Below are 20758 nucleotides of genomic sequence, written 5' to 3' on the forward strand. Positions count from 1 at the left end.
AGAAGGGGAGAGGGGGGGGTGGTCCGGCCGGGCTCCATGTTGGCGTGCCGGCGGCGGTGCGGTGACAGCGGGCCCGGCCGCAGCCCGGGGCGCCCCGTGGGGCTGGGCTGCCCCGGCGCAGGTGCCGGCTCCCTGACCGGCGGCGGGCCCCGAGGCGGCCGTTAGCGCCCGGCCGGGGGCTGCCTGCTGGTCCCGGCGGCTCTGGGGAGGGCAACAGGTTGTTGGGCGCCCTCGGGCTGGCGGCCCCGACCCGCCGCGGCTGGCACTAAGGCCATTAGAAAGGCGGCGGGGTGGTTGCGGGCGCTGGGGGACCCCGGCTGCTGCCCTCGCAGCCCCGCACCCTGCGGCGGGCCCTTCCCTCCCTGGCTGCGGGCGGGAGGGTACGGAGGGCGAAACTCCCGGCTCCTCAGGATGAGGAGTTCGCTCCGGCGCTTGTCGCACTTGCAGCTCCAAAATAATTAGGGTAACCTTTTGTATCTCCCTCCTCCTTTAAACAAAAGGGCCTGTGGATAGTGACCAAATCCCGCTCCCAAGACGGGGGGAGGGGGAGGCTCCTGGCTGGATGTATATGCACTTTCTGGTCGCCTTTTCTTTTTCTCACTCCTTTTTTTTGTTTGTTGTTGTTGTTGTGTCCTTGTATACTCAACAGTTTTAATCTCAGCGTATTGGGCATGAGTTAAAGAAATGCATCATGCTTTCCAGAAAATGTTTTTCATCTGGATGTGTTTTGACTGAAGAACCCCCATCCCCAAGTAATTGCTGGGTTCTGCTGTTAAGACAGCTTTCTTGTTGCACAGTGCAAACACATTAAAATAGATCCATATGTAGTTGGAAAAAAAAGTTCACATTAGCAAGGCACATTTTTCTCAAGATCTGTAGGAAAGATATATATGCTTTGTCTACAGGTCCTGTGGATTCTGCCTGTTCCCATTTTAGAAGTTCACAGAGAGTGTCAGAGGTCAACAAGTCCTGTTTTATCCGCAGCAGAAATTCTTCTAATCGTATTTTTCAGTTGGTTTCATTGTGAGTTGTCCTATTGGTTCCTCGCTCCCACCCTCAAAACAACTGCATTATGGACTTTCCGAGTTAGGACTTCTGAAACCAACCCTTTCTAGATCTCTTCCCTGCTGCTGTTTTTCAAGGAATAACAGTCAGTATCAAAAGATGTGTATGCTGAAAAATGGCTGTGCGTCTGTTGGCCTCTTACCGGTGCCCCGAATTACAGAATAGCAAACCTGGGAGAGTTTGAGGAAAGGAGAAAAGAACTACCTACTATGTATGTACAAGCTATCAAGTGCCAAATCAAATAATTCCACCTTTCTGGTAATGGCTAATAAGTGCTACATCTAATAACTGATCGGTGGTACTTATTCATAATGTTCCCTAGGTATTAGGTAACAGGCTTAAGTATTTGTGGCATGAGGATGTGGCTGTGGTATGCGGAGAGAAGTGTCTGGGAATGGGAACCTTGTAACTGGGTCTGTTGCAAAGGAATAATTAAGTGGAACCTCAGCATTGATACCTCTTGAAATTGCGCTGCTGTGTGGAAGAGAAATCTGGGTCCATCGGTGCTGACGTAGGAAGAAGAGATGACCTGGATCCTTGGGTCTAAGTTTTGGAGTGTATTTTCTTTCTCAGTTGTTGGCTGCAAGTTTAAAGAACTAATTTTGAAACCAGGGTGTGGAGCTCATGTCCCCCGTGTCCCCAGGACTCCAATTCTTTAGCTGCAAAATCTTCCTTTTGGTTTGGCCCACCCATCGTGGTGTTGGGGGTTTGTTGTTTTTTTCCGTAGAATAGTGGTGGAAAGCTACTGGGAAGAATAACTTAGTACTGGCTGATTAAAACAGCCCCTCCTTGCAGCAGGAGATGTAAAGTTTGTCTCTTCTCAGCTGAAGTGAGCCCTGAACTCAAGTTCTCAAGGCCTTTTCAAGTAGGTATCGCCGGGCTGCCATGGAAGAGGTGATGCCACTTCACCTGAGCTTCTCCTCTCCCTGTGGCGTGAGCCATCCCTTTTTGGGTAGGCTGGTGGCTGTGCAGTGGGGGGTCCAAGAAAACCCACTGGGCTGAATCCTTCGGGATGCCTGTGGAAAAACTCCTGGTCTTCTGCATTCAAACTCTGCTGAAGCGTGAGCTGGCTGTGGAGCTCTGTCTCACCCTAATCCAGGGCGGCTCTGGGGAAGTGAGGATGGATGACGCCAAGTGCCACTTTTTAAGGAGAGGAATGTGACAAGGTGCGAATGGAGTCTCAGATAGCAGCTACTTAAGGAGGATTTCTAAAGTTCTGCCTGTCTCCTTGCTTACCACGGTCTTGAAAGCAAAATCAGCCTTTGAAGAAACTTGCACCTTTATGTAAATGCTGGGAAGTCTGTGGTGTAAATATTTCCTGCTTTCCTTAGCATGTATGGGACAACTACCATAACCGTCTGAAAAACAGCACCAGAAAATACACTTGCTTACTAATTTTTTAATTATAGTATGGTGTTAATTTTGCAGCTCTTTCTATGTAGTGTACCTCTCGGGTGTTAGTTTCTCTGGCTGTGTGGCTATTTCCTTTCTTAAAAGGAAGGGAGATTTTTCTTTTTTTTTAATCAGGTATCATAGGGGGAGTCTAGGGCAAGAAGAGCTGCAACCACTTTTTGGGAATTTATTAGCTGGAAATCTAGTCAATTAAAACAAGAGTGGCCTCTGATCCACCAGGCGACCAATAACCAGGGAGGGGAAAGGCATGCTAAAGAGGAGAAAACATTTCCAGCCTCAGCAGGGGGGATAAGCGTGTGCTCAGCCGCTGGAATGTCGGAGGGAAGGCGCTTTCCCCAGGGAGAGGTCAGGCTGCTGGTGCCTGGTAGTGGGCCCTGGCATTACAGGGCCAGCAGGCTATGTTTCATCATAGCCTTTCTTTATGTCACTGAAATAAGACTTGGAGAAATAGTCCTGAACCGGGTAGGTACAATATCAAGTTCACCTGCCAGGCACAAGCTTTTTTAATTTATTTTATTTTTTTTTTCCCCCTTTTTGTTGTTGTGGCAATAGGCGCAGAGGAAAACGGTGCATGATACGGCTTGCTCAATCTTTAAACATAGCTGGTCTTCTAAACCTTGCCCCACCCATGTGCAAGTGGTGTTGATAATATTTAAGAAAAATGTCTTTGAGTGTTGTCGTTGTGTTGCTTACTGTTGTTTTTATAATGTCCCTTTAAAAAAAATGCTTTACATTTTTTTCTGATCTATGCATGTGTGTATGATAACATTCCAAAAAAATGGCCCAAAGGCAGCTTGTTCTTGCCTAATTTGACATCTTGAAGGAAAGGACTTGCTTTTTATAGCAATACGTCGTTTCACCTTCTGTTGAAATACACAGCTTCGAGAACTTTAATTAGAAGTCTCAAAAGCCTCAATTTGTTTTTTCCTCTTTTTAAAGAAACAAACTCTGAAGAGGGAGATCTTACTGGAACTAATGAGAATGAGAAGTTGAGGTGCTCTAGTGTGAATCTTGTGAAAATCTCCCATAGCTGCATTATCTTGATTACTTTTACTTTAAAATGACTCTTATCTGTGGTGCCCAACTTGTAGTGTCAGTCACAGCATTGATTGTGGGTGATGGATAGAAAGTCATTTCACTTCCTGTACTAACAATAACCTTAGGAACTCTGAAGTTGTTCTGCAGTCAGTGTTATCCTTATTATATTAACAAATATGAAAACATTCTAGTTCATGCATTTCAGGAAAGATTGATGTATCACTTAAATAAATTCCTCCTTAGTATCAGCTTTACAAGGGCCTAAAGCCATACCTCCTCAAGCTATGATCTCATTGCAGACTAATCAAGGCTGGGCTTGGCTGGTATTTCAGCAAGATTTCCAAGTGAAACCTGGACTGTTGCAAGAAGTTGTGGTATTGATTTAGGAGATAGAGTTTTTGTCTCCTGAATCAGTGCTGAATTCATGCCTCAGCTGGAGGTGCTGTCTTTCAAGAAGCAGCAGTATCAGACAGACTCCGAACCTTTGTTTATTTCTCTTTATTCCATTGCACTTTCCTAATGTGCTCTTGTCTGTGGTTAGGTGTGAACTGTAATTTGTTTAACCTAATAATTATTTAAATTGTATAGAGGATTGCTTCTCTATTCATTGGCTGCAGGACTTCTCCATGTACCTTGTATCAATTTATTGTTTCAGTAGTAAGTAAAGTGATTACTTATTTCATTTAAGTAATTCTTTATCCTTTGGCCTTAAACATATAACTAAAAGCAATTACTTGCATTGTTGTACTGCAGCAATATTTAGAGGGACCAAAAAAGCTTTAATGGTGCTGTATATAAATGAATGAATGAAAAAGAAAAGACATTTTCAAACATAAATACCAGTTGCCTCCCTCAAGTTAGGTGTTTGAGGTGAGCTGCGTTGCTTGTAGACGTTAACAATTCTTAAACGTGGCTGTGAAGCTCCATGTCCAGAAAACCAGCATTTAGTGACAACCCTGGGAAATTACTGACCACTTCAATTTAAATGCAGTCATTCATGTGAAAAGCTGATTTAAAAGTTATTAGGAGCCGTTGTACTGTGGCTGAGAAGGAGGGTTCTAATCTAGGTTTCCGTATCCTGACAAATTTCATTCACTTCCTTCAGTTCTAGAAAGATAATACATGAAGGAGTATTCGTTCTATTTTATTTTCTATCCATATTCTCTTGGTCATCAGAAATGACAAGCAAAATTACTGAGATGTATGGGCCATAATTTGAACGTGTATCTTAACCAGCAATTTTTAAAGAATGTATCAAATCGTTCTATATCTCTTTTGAAACCTTTATTCAACGTCTTAACTTATAAGAGGGGTTTATTTGGGAATGATTGGTCTGAGTTGGACCTTTTCTTTGTGCTGTTAAATTTGATAGTTGAGAAAATTTAGGAAATGTTTATATATTTGAATGAATGTTTTAGAATTAAAATAGTATCGAGTAGCTATTTATCTTTTCTTGTCAAATATGTTAAAAGTGGGGGGTTTTTCAGTGCTACAGAAACTGTTTTGAGTGGTGTTTACCGTTGTGACTGGTTGCTGGATCCCAGGTCTCGATTATTGGAAGAGAGGAATTGCTTTGCTTTGATGCAGGAAGATATTATTTCTTTTTACTTTGGTAAGCTGATTGATGAAGAGAGTGCTCTCAATTTTAGCACTTTAATGGCTGTTGAGTGAACTCTTTATTATGACTGTTCATTTACTGGCAGAATGGAGCCCACCACACTCATATGTGGTGTAAATGGTTTGGCTGTGGAAGTCTGAAGCTTAAGAGAGGTTTTTTTTGGCAAGAGCATTAACAGTTGAAATGCTACCGGTATTGGAAATTGTGTTTTAAAGCTATCTTGGATATTGCTACAGGTGATCCACTTACTCTGTAGGGAGTCAAAATGAGAGGATGGGTTAAAAGACTTGTGACTCAAGAAGTTTCAGGTCAGTTGAGTTACATGCTTAGAAGTCAACAGTATGAGAGCATGATTTAAGAAACAGGGTGTGTGCACTTGCACTCCTGAAACTGCAGTTCGCCTTTGTGCATTTTGCACTACATTTCAGGACAAAAATCCTCATGAGAAGGAGTCAGAACGCTGTGTTTAAAACCCAAACTAAGAAACTTCCTCACAACAAGTAAAACTTACAACTTTTGGAAATACTGGTTGCTTCCAAATTGCTTGTTTTTTCTCTCCTCTGCATTTCTGCCTTCTAGCTACTTAGGTAAAAACTGTCAAATCTGTCACGATTTTTTGGTTTAAAAAAAAGGCAAACAAAACCCATTCACGTCTGTGGATTCTGGCAGAGGAAGTGGTGTGTTTTGTGGGAATAGTTACTGCAATAGGAGTTAGACAGCGGGAATGCCTGTTTGAATGTTTATTAATTTAGTCTCTTTAAAGGACAACTTAAACTTCTTTTGTTGTTAGTGTCTGTTGCTACTTTTCAGTATGAATTTTGGATGGCATAGCATAGGCATTAGCATGAAAATAAAAGACCAGCTAGAGACCTCTAGTTATTGGTTGCTGTTGCCAGAGGATTGCCATTAATGCTATTTATTATTTAGTTATCCATCATGCTTGTGTTTTGTTTGGGTTTTTTTTAAGAGGAGAAAACAATGTGGGCTTGTATGGTGTTTATGCATATGCTACATACGCTTTACTCAATGGACTGTATATATTTTTTCCTGTAGAACTTGATTCATTGTGTCTTCTGCTTAATGAATATTTAAAGTATGGGAGTGTGGAAAGAACAAGGTAAATGGGAAATAAACCTGGTCATGAATAGGTTAGAGAAAACACCTGTTTAGTAGTAACCAAGCCAATATTACAACACATACATCAGCTTTTTTTTTTTCCTTGAGGAAAACCATTTGTATTTAGACTTCTTATGAGTTTGTAATATATAGAGAGAATACCTAATATGTATATGGATCTAGTTCTGTGGGTCACTTTGTTACGGAAGTTTGAGATAAACATACAGCAAGTATAAAACTCTGCTTAATGGCTGGAACCTAAGTAATACAGCGCATAAAGAGTTTCTCAGAGAGGTAAAATAAAAATTGTCACAGTTGTGTTGCAATTGCATCTGTTTAATCTATGCAAATTTGCTTTTTATTGCCGGTGTTTTGAGCCTGTTTGACACAAGGTCAATTGAAGGTTTTTTGAAATATACATATAAGAAAAAATATGGATGCCTGTAAAACTTGTGAAAGTCTTTCTAAGGTCTTGGGTATGTGGATTTGGAGGGATTTTTTTTTTTTTTTGGCTTATCTTTGAGATAAGAAACCAATTTGGAAGCTTTCTAATTCCACATAGCATGATATTTTCAGTTACTTAAAGATTGTGCAGCAGGTTTGCTGTGCTATTCCTTTCCCCCTCCCCCCCGCACACACTTTGGTGGTGGATTTTTAGTAGTTCTAATTTTTTTACTTCTTGTAACTTCACAGATACAGTCAAATCAGAGAAAGGCAGATTCAAGGTTTATAGAATGGGTCGCTGAATGCTTTTTGTTTAAATACATTCATTCAGTGATAGGAAATGTTTGCAAAATTTTGAACTATTACCAGGTTTTAAATTCAGTTTAATGTACTTGTAGAATGTGTTTGTATCCCTTGTGTTTGCTTTGCCAAGCAGCAGGCTTTTGGTGGTGGTCACCCAGATTTAAGCTTAGATATTTAATAGAAGTAGATACTTTTGGGAAGTGATCTGTAGTGTTTAAACCAGACATGACTTAAGTGTTCTGAATTGCCTCTGAAGGTGCCTATCATTTGCTGTCAGCTGTGAGAAGCTGAGGAAACCTGGGCTTCCTCGCTGCATACCTAAATACAGTAGGTAGCTGTAGTAAGAATAAATATACGATTATTGTCCACATATTTGCAATGTGTGTGACTATACCCAAAACTGTTGGGAAAATCTTTATTTCTCTGATTGTGCTTTGTTTCTGAACATCACAAGACGGTAGCTTTTCAGTCTGATTTGTTGAGCTAATCAGAAAAGAGTCGTAACCTACCAAGGATGATTATGTTTTTGAAGTTAGGAGAGAGCTTCTTTCCCCTCCTTATAAATTAATACAGTATTAGTATTCAGTCTCTAATTGGTTCAGAGCATTCTTGGTAAGCACAGGTCAGGCCATGAAGAGAATGGGGGATCCTTTTAGTGGCCTTTGCATGTACCTGGGGCCATTGTGGAGTGCTGAATTCCTCAAGGCAGAAAGAGTCGACTGTTTGGTAAATGCTGGAAATGCGGCAAACTGCTGCTTGGAGAAACTAAATAGCTTTTGTCAGGTACACAATTCTTGGCGTGGCTCTTAAAGTTGAAACAGATGGAGCAGAGTGTTTGACAGTAGAAAAGAGGTGGTTATTTCAGAGTTCTTGTGAACCCTGATGAAACTACAAAATCAACCGAAAGCTTTAAACTGTTTAGGCAAAGGTACAGTAGCATTGGTACTGAGGGAAAGGCTTCCTGTCCTGTGCTCCTATACTTCTCCTGCCTCACCCCTTATAGAATGGAAACCTTCTCCTCTGCCACCAGCCCTGCTCTCTTCCCCTTTAAATCTCTCTCTGTATTTCTAAGTTCTTAAATTCTTTGAAATATTTAATTTCTTCTACTTATTTAGCCACATCCATCAACTCTGATATATGGGTTAGGAAATATGTTGTCATGTTTCTTAGATACAGGGGTTCTAAAGAATCATAATTAACAAAGAGTTTTTTGAAGGGTGTAGGGTGGCCTGTTGTTCAAGGGTGGTACAAAGGGCAAAAAACAGTCTCGGTGACTAAAAGCTGGAAATAGGAGATATATAGGGAACTCTACTGTGGTGCTTGAGAGGCTGCATCCTTTTGGATAGGTAGTAACAGTGCAATTTCATCTGTTCTTGTAGTCATTTTTCAATCTGAATGACCTTTCAGAAGGAAACTGGATCATGACCGAGGGTCCTCTTGTTATAGGGGATGTAGTGGGCCTAATCAGATGCTTTATTTGCTCCGGGCACTCTATCAGTCATGTTTCTGAGAGCTAGACCATTTCTGTACTTGCAGTAGCCTAGTCCTTTGCTGTGTGTTTGTGTCATCTACAGCAACAGGGTGTTTAATGTTCTAGTAGTAGCAGAGAGGCAGTTATCTCTCTGTTTGGCAGAGATTGTAAGAATACTTTTGCTGATGTGTGAAGCCAAATTCAATTTGATTTTGCTGAAAGTGTATGGTAACCTGGTGAAACTAATTCAGAGGTGGGTTTTTTTTTTTAATGGGAATGCATGAACTTCATTTTAGGTTGTGCTTTTTCGTTTAAATGGAAAAAGATCCAAGTGTTAGTAAAGCTTACTTGAAACAAAACCCAGAGCCTTTTAAAATGGCCAGACACTTTAATTTTAGAGTAACAAGTTGTTCATCCTCAGTCCTTCTATTATATTCTCTCTGTAGTGAGTTTGCAGTCAGGTCTGAATAGCTGAAGGTAGAGAGAGATCTGTCAATGGGGAGGATGAGAGTACATTAAACTTGTTAAAAAGGGAAGCACAGGTACCTGCTGCTGTACTCAAAATTACTGCTTCAGTACTTTTCCTCTTCAGAAAAATACATCGTTATCCTCAAAATCCCTTCACGAAGCTATAAAAACATATTATTTTGGATTTTTTCAGTCTCTTGAGATAAGATACGCTTTGTTACACGCTTGCTTTGACAGCTTCCAGCATAACCTATGAAACAAAGCAGTATCTCCTAGTTTCCCAAGTGCGTATAAACTCTTTGTCATTCTTTAGGAGATAAACCTCTAATTTAGTTCAGTGAATACTGTAAAAAAATACTGTTGGGGAGTAACAATACTTTATTTGGAAGCCATGTATTTCTCAGTAAAATACTATGATCTTTTAGGGTAGTATCATAGAAACATGATTTCATGGTAAAGGAAGCGAAACGCTTCCTACACAGTATCAGTTAGTCATCACTCTGTTAATTTTCTTAAACAAATTAGATGCAAAAATGAGTTTGTGGGTGTCTAGTTGGCCGACATCTGATATAACGAATTCTCCAACTCCTGATGAGTATTTGGATTGTGGATAATGAAATCATTACAGTATTGTAAATTGCTTTCTTTCCTCTACAAATAAATATTTTGTTGATGCAGAAGAAAGGAGGACATTAGATTTTCATTAGAGACATTTGCAGCTGTCTCTTTTTTCTTTTTCCTTTTTTTTTTTAAATGGAAACATACTGTGTTGACATAAGGTAGTGTTTTGTTGGGTGTTTATATGTGGAAAGAATTTTAAGATGATTAACAGGGAAAACTTGAACCTTTATGTATCTGTTAAATATAATTAATGTTTAGAATAGTTAAGTCAACATTTAAGAGAAATGTCCACTTTCAAAACCAGCATTTATAAACAATTTTTAATCTGTTTCTTACATGACTATTTTGGTAAGGTGTCTTTATTTCTAAATATAAAGACTTCTGTAAAATTAGAAAGTAGTGCCTTGTTCTAAGGCTGGAAGATATTATAAAAATACTGGATTCTCTTAAATGCAGCTCTAATGTCATAGTGTTATTTCTACTTTCAAAAAAAATTGGTGAGGCAGAACTTTAAAGCTCTAAGGTAAACTTTTTTTTTTCCCCTTTAAAATTATGTATTCTTAGTATGTGCAAGAACTTTTGTATTTCCTATTCTTTTTGTTTTCCTCTGTCTTGTAAAAGGTAAAACCCAACAACTTGCTCCCCTGCTTCCAAAATTTAAACGACAGTGATTTATTAGCAAAATAAATTTCATTTGTATGTTCTTTACCTTCTGGGAACTTGATGTTTTTCCTGACTGCTGGGGGAGATCGCTATCGAGAGGAGGGCTCTTTCTGTCCTGACACCTTAAAGTCCTAAGGAGTTTCTGTGATTGCTCAATCTGATGTTAGGGAGGGGTGTAAGGCAAGTCTTTTGTTGCTCAACTGAATTTCTTCTGGCTGATTAAGGAAATCATCATCTTAAAAAATACCGTAGCTGTGACCTGTTATGTCAAAGGTGTAGGTGATTTAAAATGTGAGGGTGGAGAGGCATGTGGCACTTTGGCGCCGTGGTTTGGTTCCATGAATCCAATGATGAGTCTGAGTTCGCAAAGCTTCGACACAGAACCCTGTGAGAAGTCAGGATTTGGAAATGTTAGTGAATTGGAAAGTGGGAGATTAGTAAATACGTTGCCTCATTTGCCACAGGTTGCATTTGTGTATGGAGTTGTATGGCATCTTTAACTCAGTCTCTTGTGTTGGACAGGAGTAATAATATTTGCCGACTTCATGGGAGTCTGTTTCTCATGAAACAGACTTGACACTGATGTGCTGAAGTGTTACGGTGACAAAGACCTTATAGGCTTTCTACTAAAACCCAGAACCCAAATATATGGAAACCCTAGGAGTGCATAAAGAGAGTTGTCTTGAAAGGTTATAGCTGTACAGTTCTGTCAGGAGTAAATTCTTCTTCATAACAGAAAACAATGCTCTCTACTTGTGTGTCTCCACTGTTCATCAAAAATAATACACTGAAGTGTACAATTACACTTCTTGTCACAAAGTTAAACCCTGCTAACCTACCCAAAACGCAGAGATGCTCTCAGTGCCTCAGAAAAGTAGGAGAGATGAATGGAGTGAGACAAGCTGTCGGCACCTGAGTGGGAGGAAAAAGAATGTAATGTGGACTTCTTATGTGAAAGGTCAACCAGACATTTGAATCTGTGAGATTTGAAACATTTGTTAGCAATAAAGCTCCATAAAGAAATACATTTTGTAGCAAAAACACATGTCCTTGCTGACCACTTGAATTACCTTCAATTTCTGATGACTGACCTACTTTTAGCTCCTTGGCAGAGAGATGCTATCAGTGGCTAGTAGACTAATGGTGAGTTTACCGTTCATCATCATCATGGTCTGAGGTTATAATGTACGTTGTACACGTTTCCTTCTAACTGCAGACAAACTTTAAAATTTAGTTTCTTCATCTGCACATCACTGGCACTAATTGGAGGCTACTGTTTGTATCAATGATTGGTACCATTGCCCCACATTCAACGTAAAGGTGTTCAGCTGGCGTAGACTTTCCATTCTAAATCCAGTGCTGCAAACAGTAGGTCTTTAGCAATCTAGTTTATTTTGCTGAAAGCTGGCTGGGGAACTGTTGCATGAGCAATTTAATTAGCCAATTAGAGGGAGTGGAGATGAGCAGCAGGGAGTGGCAACAACATGGTATATAGTCACACGCCCAGCAGTGACTTACAGGCTGTAGTCCAGCTGTCTTGCAGTGAAAATGAAGTTTGGAAGTAATTTTAGAAAACAGGAGATAAGCATTTACGACTTCCTAGTTTTCATTAATGAGATGTCTGAATCCAGACCTGTATGGTCTTCATCCTGTAGTTTCAAAAATAAATACATCTAGCCCTCTTATGAGGACAAATTGGTCACTGTTATTAAAATCCAAGTAAAAAGGAAAAGTTTTGCTTGTTTTAATTTTTTGTTACCAAAAGGAGTTCACTAAATCAACACTAAATAAAGTCATGACATTAATAAATAGGTCAGCATCTGTTGTAGGTACCTCTTTGTTCTAAAAGCTTGGAATTTTCTGGGGTATTTGATTGATGCTGGCTGCAGTTTGTTATGACCAGATTTTCTTCTCTTTGAGTTACAGAGAAGTTTCTGTGAGGACTTTTTTGTGCAGCTTGTTTTGATACGAAATAAAAAAAATGGTTGTATACCTTTCAATAACATATCGCTAGGGATTATTAATTTTTAAAAATGTTTTTGAACTTTGGACTGAAAAGCTTGCTTTCAGATTTATGATTTGTTTAACTTTTTTGTAGCAATTCCAGTGCTAATTTAACTACTTCTTGGTCACTGGAAAGCTCCCTCTAGGTCTAGGCTGTAACAAAATATTTCAAGGAAAATTCTTCATTGATATAGAATCACAGAATCATAGAATTGTCTAGGTTGGAAGGGATCTTTCAGATCATTGAGTCCAACCATCAACCTAATGCTGACAAAAACCATCACTTAACCATGTCGCTAAGCACTCCATCACACCTACCCATCATTTAAATACCTCCAGGAATGACAATATACAATCATAGAATTGTCTGTGTTGGAAGGGGCCTTTCAGATCATCGAGTCACAGAATCTTCTAGGTTGGAAGGGACCTTAAAGATCATCTTGTCCAACCGTCAACCTAACTGACAAAAATAGACACCCACACAACAAACAAGGAGCATCATCACTAAACCATACCTCCCAGCACTTCATCAACCTGTCTTTTGAACACCTCCAGGGACGGTGCCTCAACCACCTCCCTGGGCAGCCCATTCCAATGTCTGATAACCCTTTCAGTGAAAAAATTTTTCCTAATATCCAGCCTGAACCTACCCTGGCGCAACTTGAGGCCATTTCCTCTTGTCCTGTCACCTGTGACTTGAGAAAAGAGACCGACCCCCATGTGTTTGGCTCTGTTAACAAGACTAGCTTCTGCCTTCTGAAACACAGTTGCAGTCAGTGTCCTGAAAATTAGCCCTCTCTGTCCCTAAAACCAGTATTTATGCACTGGATGATAATTCTTGTTTGTGGTAAATTGATGAGAGGAAGGAGAAGGCATGCTATTTGGCCATGAAATCTGGTGTATTATCATGTATGCTTGTGAGGAGCATGGGCCAGGGTTGTATAACACTTAATTACAGAACTCTTAAATCATTCCACAGAGTGATTTGCTCTGTCATTTTTCGTGTAGTAGTTTTTGTGTTTAGTTGCTTTTACTTATTTTTTATTTTTTTTTAGAGAAGACAAAAGAAATGTGGTATCCTAGTGCTGTCCATGTAATTTTATCAACTGAACTGCATATTTCCAAACTAACAGTAGCAACGATAGGTTATTGTTTCCTGGGGGTGGTCAGCACTAGAAGGGGACCAGGATACCTTGTCCACCAGGTTTAGGTTTCTCTGCTGCCAAAGGTACGTTGGATTCAAGAACTTGATCTCCAGCTTCTGGAGGGAGCGTATTGTAGTTGCCTCTTTCTTCTTTCCAGTGCTTGATTCCAGCCTTTTCTTAATTTCCTTTAACCTGTTCCAGTATTACCCCTTTCTTACCTAGAAGTCTTTATCCCTTATCCTTCTCTTCACTTGAGTGGTTCTGGACTCAATTCAACAGAAAAAAATCTTCTTTCTTTCCCAGTTTCTCTCACTCTGCTATTTCTGTCCCTAGCTCCAAATGTTGTTTAGCCTTTTTCAGCCACATGTAGTTTGGCTTATGTGGTCCCCTTCCTTTTGCCTTAGTACCTCTCTGCTTAAAGCTCTGAGCCTACAAAATGTTTAGCGTGAAGGATCTCCTCATGGGGCTTGCAGTTGGTTGACACTTCTAGTAGCTGGACACTTTCAAATGTGGTTAATTCAAGAAACAGAAGGTATATATGCACATAGACAACCACGTGCACATCCTGGATGCTGTCAGATATACTTCTTTTACCGAAGCAGGGGTCACTAGGGTGTTTTAAATTAAGTTGCCAATTTTGCTTTTTAATGTAAGCGTTTATTTCTTCATTTTTTTCTTGGAACTGGATGAACCATTTCAGTTTAACTTTAGGAAAATTGAAGGTTTGAGGCACGATGGAAAGTTTCTGCCTAACTAATTAAAGTATGGCAAATTCATCAACTGCTGAAAGAAAATATGATCTCACGATGGGAAGCATCGAACAACTTTGATTAGTGAACTGACTAATACCACCTGTGGTTGATTACCAAAATGGATTTTGGAGTAAGACTTAAGATGATTTTTGTCAAACCATGGATTAGACAGTGCTATTAGGTGTAATATGGAAATAAGAGCAACAAAAAGATGCCTGCACTTGTTTGTATTGAATTTTATGGTACAATGAAGTTGTCAAGAACTTGGAGGGAGAAGAGTGATCTTTTTTTTTTCTTTTTTTCTTTTTTGTGGCTGTATTTGAAATTAATCAGCCTGCTTTTTTAAATTTGAAGCTAGAGTACATACAACAGACAAGGAAAGTATCCTGAATATTGGTGTGCCACAGAGCACGTCGTTTTTCTCTAACTTTGTGACTCGTGCAGCGAAGACGTCTCATCCAGCTTTAGTTTTGGAGAGAAGAGTGTCTAGCGAGGTTAGTGGATGTTTTGTAGTGTTTGATGATAGTTGTCCAGGTGATGATTACATTGTAGCAAAGTGCCAGAAGAATGTCTCCTCCTTGAGATATCAGAAAGGGAAGTAAACCTCAAAATTAGGCTGTGAGTTGAGGCAGAAGGAGAATGATGTAGTAGTTAAACATTTTAAAAAAACAGAACTAACTTTAATGTACACTGACAGAAAAGGAATTTTCCATTCTTGAGCACATATTATTTAAAGCTTGCAGTTTTAGAAGGAAAGCAGGAACACCTTATGACCTCCAGCTCATTCCAGTGTTTTGTTTTTGAGGTGTGTTTTTTTTTTTTTTTTTTCCTTAAAGTGACAGTTTCAAATGCATTTTGTTCTTATCTGATTTGCATTCACAAATCCATTTCCTGAACTGACCAAAATTCTGATGATGGATGCCAGTTTCTTTAAGGGTTTCAAGGTTATATAATTAAAATTAAATCTCAAAGTTCATAAGCTTTCGTTACTGACTGTTGGTTCTCAATCTCAAAGCAGTGCAAACTGTACCTCTGTTACAGCACTTCTTGTTGTAATGAAGTGCACGTTGTGCACATGGGATGGGGGCTCTCTTAGAAGGTGAGAAGAGCCTAAGATTTTTAATAGGCAACCACATGAAGTTTAAGATGCAGTGCCATCACAAAATAAGGGAAAGTGCGCCTTTGGGTGTTACAAACAAAGGTGCATTCACCATAAATAGGTGGTTTTTTTGATCTAGTGCACTGACAGTCAACACAGGCTTCCAGTTTATTAAGAGGATGCTGAAAATTGATTAAGGTGCTGGAAAACGGCATAACAATTACTTAAAAATGGACAAATTGTATTTTACTCAAGGAAATTGAAACATACCAAAATTCAACAGGTTTTTAATCTAACAGATGTGAAGACTTGCCATCTTTGAAATAATAGCAATAGTTTCTAATCTTAAGAGCAAAGTTCCAAGACATATTGTTTAATGTTTTCTGTTGCTTGGAGGTGATTTTTTTTTTTTTTTGAAAGATACTTTTTTGATGTAAAACAAGTTGTTGGGATCATTTTCAATGTACCTGGAGGAAAGCAGATCAGAAATAATGTTGGACTGTGAAGTGATAGATCCTTTTAGTATTTTGTCCAATCACAGGTGTTTAGTTTCTGAAAAAACAGAAATGGGCATTGGGATTACAAACCAAAAAGCTTTGAGTTGTATGATGGCAGAGTAAGTTCTAGCAAATTGTGAGATCTGTAATTTATAAAGCTGTTAATTAGCCACAGAGGAACTGAATAGTGAAACTTCTGACCAATACCATTCAGGTTAAGTACAGGAAGAAATGGGTTTTGTTTTGTATTGCATTGTGTTTGTAGAATACTCGCATGGAAATATGTGGCTTTGTTGGTAGTTAAACACAGCTTTGAATCCCGTTTTTTCCATGCTTGTAAGTTTGTTTATATGAGATCAGATCTTCCTCTGAAATAGTACAGTATTTTCATTTATCAGTTAAACTCCAGATGACTTTTGAGATTAGAGTGGATAGTGTTTTGAATTTCTCCAGTCATTCCTTATATTTTATCGCTGTTTTCTTTTTTAAAGGGCAACAATTTCTTCAGTAGTTATGGAAGAATCACTAAGGTTCTTAGATAAAAGTTGTAGTTAAATGATTCTACCTAATGTTGTATTTCTATATAATGTTTCTGTATTTTTTTTATTTCCTCCTCTTGTCAGTGATTCTTAACATTGTGTTGGTGATGGAGGTAAAGCTTTCTTTGCAGGTTTTTTTCAAAGGTATAGAAAAATCTTAAATCTGCTCTGTCTCTTTTCGAAGGGCCCATATTAGCAGTTTATAATATATATGTTTCATGTATATATATCAGTTTATGGTTGAAAATGAAATGTTATTTATTTCTTAATTTGGATTCCTTAATTTTCTCATTACTTATACAGTGGTTTTAATTCCTTCTCACAGAGTTTGGTGCATTCTCCTTAGTGATACGTAAATATATCTGAATCATAACATGTTTTTAATGAAAACAAAGGATGATGTGCTGTACACTAGGTATGATCGTGTTAGAAGTTCTTTGGTACTAAGGTATAACAATCCTCAGTGACTAGTTCTTCCAAGACAGTCCCCGCATCAATGGAGGCCAATGGAGGTTTTGTGAAATTCCATTGGTGCACATCCACTTGTTACTTGTTGGTCAGGCATTTCATTTCTGCTTTTGAGTTCAGGTTATTTCCAAATCCTAGAAAATTAGCTATGTAATAGGGATGATAAATTCCCTTTGAAAAACAGATGCCTAAACAGATGTTGACTTTTTTTTTTTTTTTTCTGGATGTTGAGCCAAATGAAATCTCTCTTTGTCTCTGAAAAATTTCTGTTGGTCACAGGACTCTTCCTATGCCATTGTTACTGATTTTCATCCTTGTGTTCCTTGGAAAAAAATAGAAATATTCATTGCATATTGAAAACAATAAAACAGTGTGTGTAAGAATGAGCTTGTATGTGTTGAATACATACGTTTTTTCACCTGTAGAGCAGCTTCCTCTTACTCCTTGATGCATGTTGGCAGACAGTTCAACTAAGATACTGCAAGTAGTGGCATGGCACGTAGTGACTAAGATACTGCAAGTAGTAGAAAGAAATACTTGAAGCGCACTTAATATCAGTGCAGTAACATACTGGGTATTGCTCAAAGGTAAGCAAACACAGCTTAGGGGATTGTGTAGTACAAGCAGACCATCTTTTTTCTGAAAACTGGATCTGGTTCTTCTGGTTCATATGCACTTAATGTCAAATATTGTCTGTCTTTTCTGCCAGCATTATATATTCTGAGTAGAAAATACCTCTAGAGCCCTCAACTTCTTAATATTGATGGACAGAATAACCACTTTTGTAAGGCTGGATAGTTACTATTACTTAAGCAAAATGGCCAAAAATGTGTGGAAGTAATCTGTGCCCTGGTAGTATTCTTTAGTCTGCAAGTGTTTATCCACCTTTCAGACCTGCATTAAAGATGGGGATGGTGTAAGTGTCAGACTTGATTATGGATTTGAACCCTTGTGCAAGGAAGTGCAGCCTTTTGCAACTAATGACTATATCTGCTGGTGGTGGCTCCCCATCTTCTTAAGAAATGTCACGTACGTAAGTAATAACATACAGCATGAGGCATGGTGTTCTCAAATACGGTGACGTAGCACGAAAACGTGTGGACACACCGCCTGTTCTCTGGTGATGTGAATTTACTTCCCTTCAGCAAAACAAGATGTAGCATCTCAATTCTTACGGATAGTCCGTGTGGATCATAACATAAACAGGAGGATTAAAGCATAAGGTTGTCCACTTTGAAGACTTCGTTTAAGCAGTATACTCTGTAGGCTTCATGTTGAAAAGTAAACAAGAAGTGCTTGAAGAAAATGTTGAAGTGCTTTGTTCAGTTATTTTATTCAGTTGTTTTGAATATATGTTTCAAAGTGTAAATTTCTTCAACTTGAGTCTGGGCTGTACCACTGGCACTGGTGACAAGAAACTTCAGTTTGGTCTGCTGAATTCTCTCAGATTCCTCTCTCTCAGAGGAATCCGCTTGTCTGCCAGACCAACAACATTCTGGAAGCTGCCTGAAGAATAAAATAGCAAACTTTCTGAAATGTTACAAATGTGTAACTTCTTGAAGGTGAAAACCTGTGCTCTCATACTGGAGATGCTCAGCCGCACAGCTGTGGGATTTGGTACACCAGTCTTAAAGACAATCCTGTGATTTGCTTGGGGGTGGAGACCTTGAGAGGGTGTGCAACAACACTGGAGGTAATTACACAAGATCACAATAGCAGCAATTTGTGGTTATCTCAGTGGCTGTGTCAGTTTTTGTGCTCGTAATTATCACAAGGAAAACTTCCTAAGGGAGCCTGCGTCATACCGATGTGTGGTTGCTCTGTCATAACCTGGCTGGAGTCAGCTTTGTGACTCCTGGAGCGTGGGAGATGTATCAAGGCATAGTTTCTGGTTGCTTTGTAGTTTCAGAGGGAAAGAACTGTGGGAAATAAATGTGGCAAATACATTTGTAAATGTGATGAGCTCTTAACATGCAGGTCATGAACCATAATGATGTATTGGGCATCCCCACTGATGAGGAAAACATCTTGGTCTTGCCAATCAAAAATTTCCACCAAGGACTAGACATATTTTTTCCTGATTTGCTGCACTCTCTGTATAATGACTGTTGCAGGAACTTTTCTGTGTATTCTCAGAGAGCAGCTTCTAATTTGTTTCACATTTTCAATTTCATATGTTTTAGACAGAACCAGTATTTTCAGTGCTAAGAGAAAATACCCTGCTGGTTCACAGAGGAAAAAATAGTTACAGGGTAGTTCTGGAAAACTTAGGAGACCAGTAATTTCAATTGAAGTTATGTTGCCTAGGAAGATTCCTGTTCATTTTATTTAAGTGTGCACTTTAAGTCACTGCAAGTAAGAAGAAAACTGCTGTGAACTATTTTTATTTATTCATAAGTTCATGCGACTGGACTAATTTTGTTTCGTCACAACTTGGCCTTGGTATTCTGAGGTTTTGTAAGAACTGAGCATTCGCTAGCCTTATTTAGGGATTGGAGCTGCATTTTCCTCATGTAGCTTTAAAAATCTCAGCTGAAGTGGTTTTATTTCATAAATGGTAACTGTTGTCACAGGTGAGTCTGTCAGTGATGAGCCCCTGTTGCTATTCACTGACAGAACAGTGATTCATCTACTGTCCAGTCCAAACCAGAGAGCCTGATAAACTGGCCGTGCTTTCAAGTCAGTGACATTTCCTTTTTTATACATATAATAAATAATGATGCAGATTTGTATCAATCCATTGTGTTTTTCAAAAGCTTCAGTTTGACTTTGGCTTTCAAGTAAGCTCAAAATAATCTCACTGCTCTGCACGCGATGTTGCGTGGTTATTACAGGCTAAATGGTACCGTACAGTTGAAGGATTTTTATAGAGTAAGTATATTGCCTTTCTTTATTTTCCTTCATCATCGGATGTGTTGCCTCCAGAGTCAGAGCTCTGTTTTTTTTAGCTCCTTTCATTTGAGATAGCCATCCTATGAATATCTGTTTTATGGATGCTGTCTTCCAGTGCTGTTCTCAAAAACCTGTTTGCTCTTGGAAACAGCATCTGCTGCTCCTGACTACCACGGTACTGCTTAGAGACAGCATGGCCTTGCGCCTCTTTCTAAAAATGCCTTGCCTGTAACAGTTGACAGTATCCTTTACTTTCAAATAAAAGAAGACTTTTTTTTTTTTGTTACTCTTGACTTGCTATTATTATGCATTTTATGGTAGCTGCTGTGTAGCCAGCTTAGCTTAGTCCTTTGTTTTATGGATCGATTTCCTCCTTCCTTCCCCCCCGCCTTCCTTCGCAGCATCGTGAGACAGGGATATTGTCTGGGCAGTCGTGTCTGCTGTATCTAGGCTCACGAGGGCAGCTGTAGTGAGTAGGGACAAAGTCTACCTGGCCTCATTTCCTGTTTTTGTAAGTAGCTGGGAGTTAATAATTGAGGAATGGTTCTAAGAAGCAGAAGTAGTATAGTGTAATTTTTGTAAAAAGAAGTGGTTATCCCCCCTCTTTCTGTTCCTTTTGTTACAGTCTTTTAATCGTCAGCAAGTTAGGGCTGAGTTGCTCATACCTGCATTTTTTTTTACACAACTGTCTAACTGGCTTTTTTATATTTTTGAAAAATGACTGGTCATCTCCATTTTGTGGATTCATGGTAGTAAGCGTTACAGATTAATGTATTATAGACTGATATATCATACTATATAATAGTTCTTCTTGCCACATCTTTTCTTAGCTCTTGTCTGTCCTGATTAAATTCTCCTCATATACTGGTTGGTCAGCATCTCTGACCAACATGTTCTTCTCCCTTATATTTCTAAATTCTGCTGTTTGAGTGGGATGACAAGAATGACATGAAACTTTCAATTTATGATAACATAGGGGATTGATTGACGTAGTTACGTGTGAGTGAGAAGGGAAAGCCATTCCCTTTCTAATAATTCCAGATGTTTTATATACTTGTCTGCTGTTTGCCACTGAACTGCAGTTTTCGGAGCATGGCTTAATGTGACTCAAGATCTCTGGCAAACTCCCTAGTGCTTGCCCA

At 39.2% G+C, this 20758-nt stretch overlaps 1 protein-coding gene across 1 annotated transcript in view; it reads left to right on the forward strand.

Annotated features, from left to right (window-relative positions):
* Positions 1 to 2077: 2077 nt before the first annotated feature.
* The window catches only part of SHROOM2 (shroom family member 2), a 127430-nt gene continuing 108749 nt past the window's right edge, over positions 2078 to 20758 (forward strand). The window contains exon 1 of the mRNA XM_014960176.1: positions 2078 to 2179. Coding sequence (XP_014815662.1) covers positions 2078 to 2179 — 102 coding nt within the window. The remainder of the gene's footprint in view (positions 2180 to 20758) is intronic.

Source organism: Calidris pugnax, unplaced genomic scaffold, assembly GCF_001431845.1.
Source record: "Calidris pugnax isolate Ruff unplaced genomic scaffold, ASM143184v1 scaffold188, whole genome shotgun sequence".
Taxonomy (NCBI): Eukaryota; Metazoa; Chordata; class Aves; order Charadriiformes; family Scolopacidae; genus Calidris; species Calidris pugnax.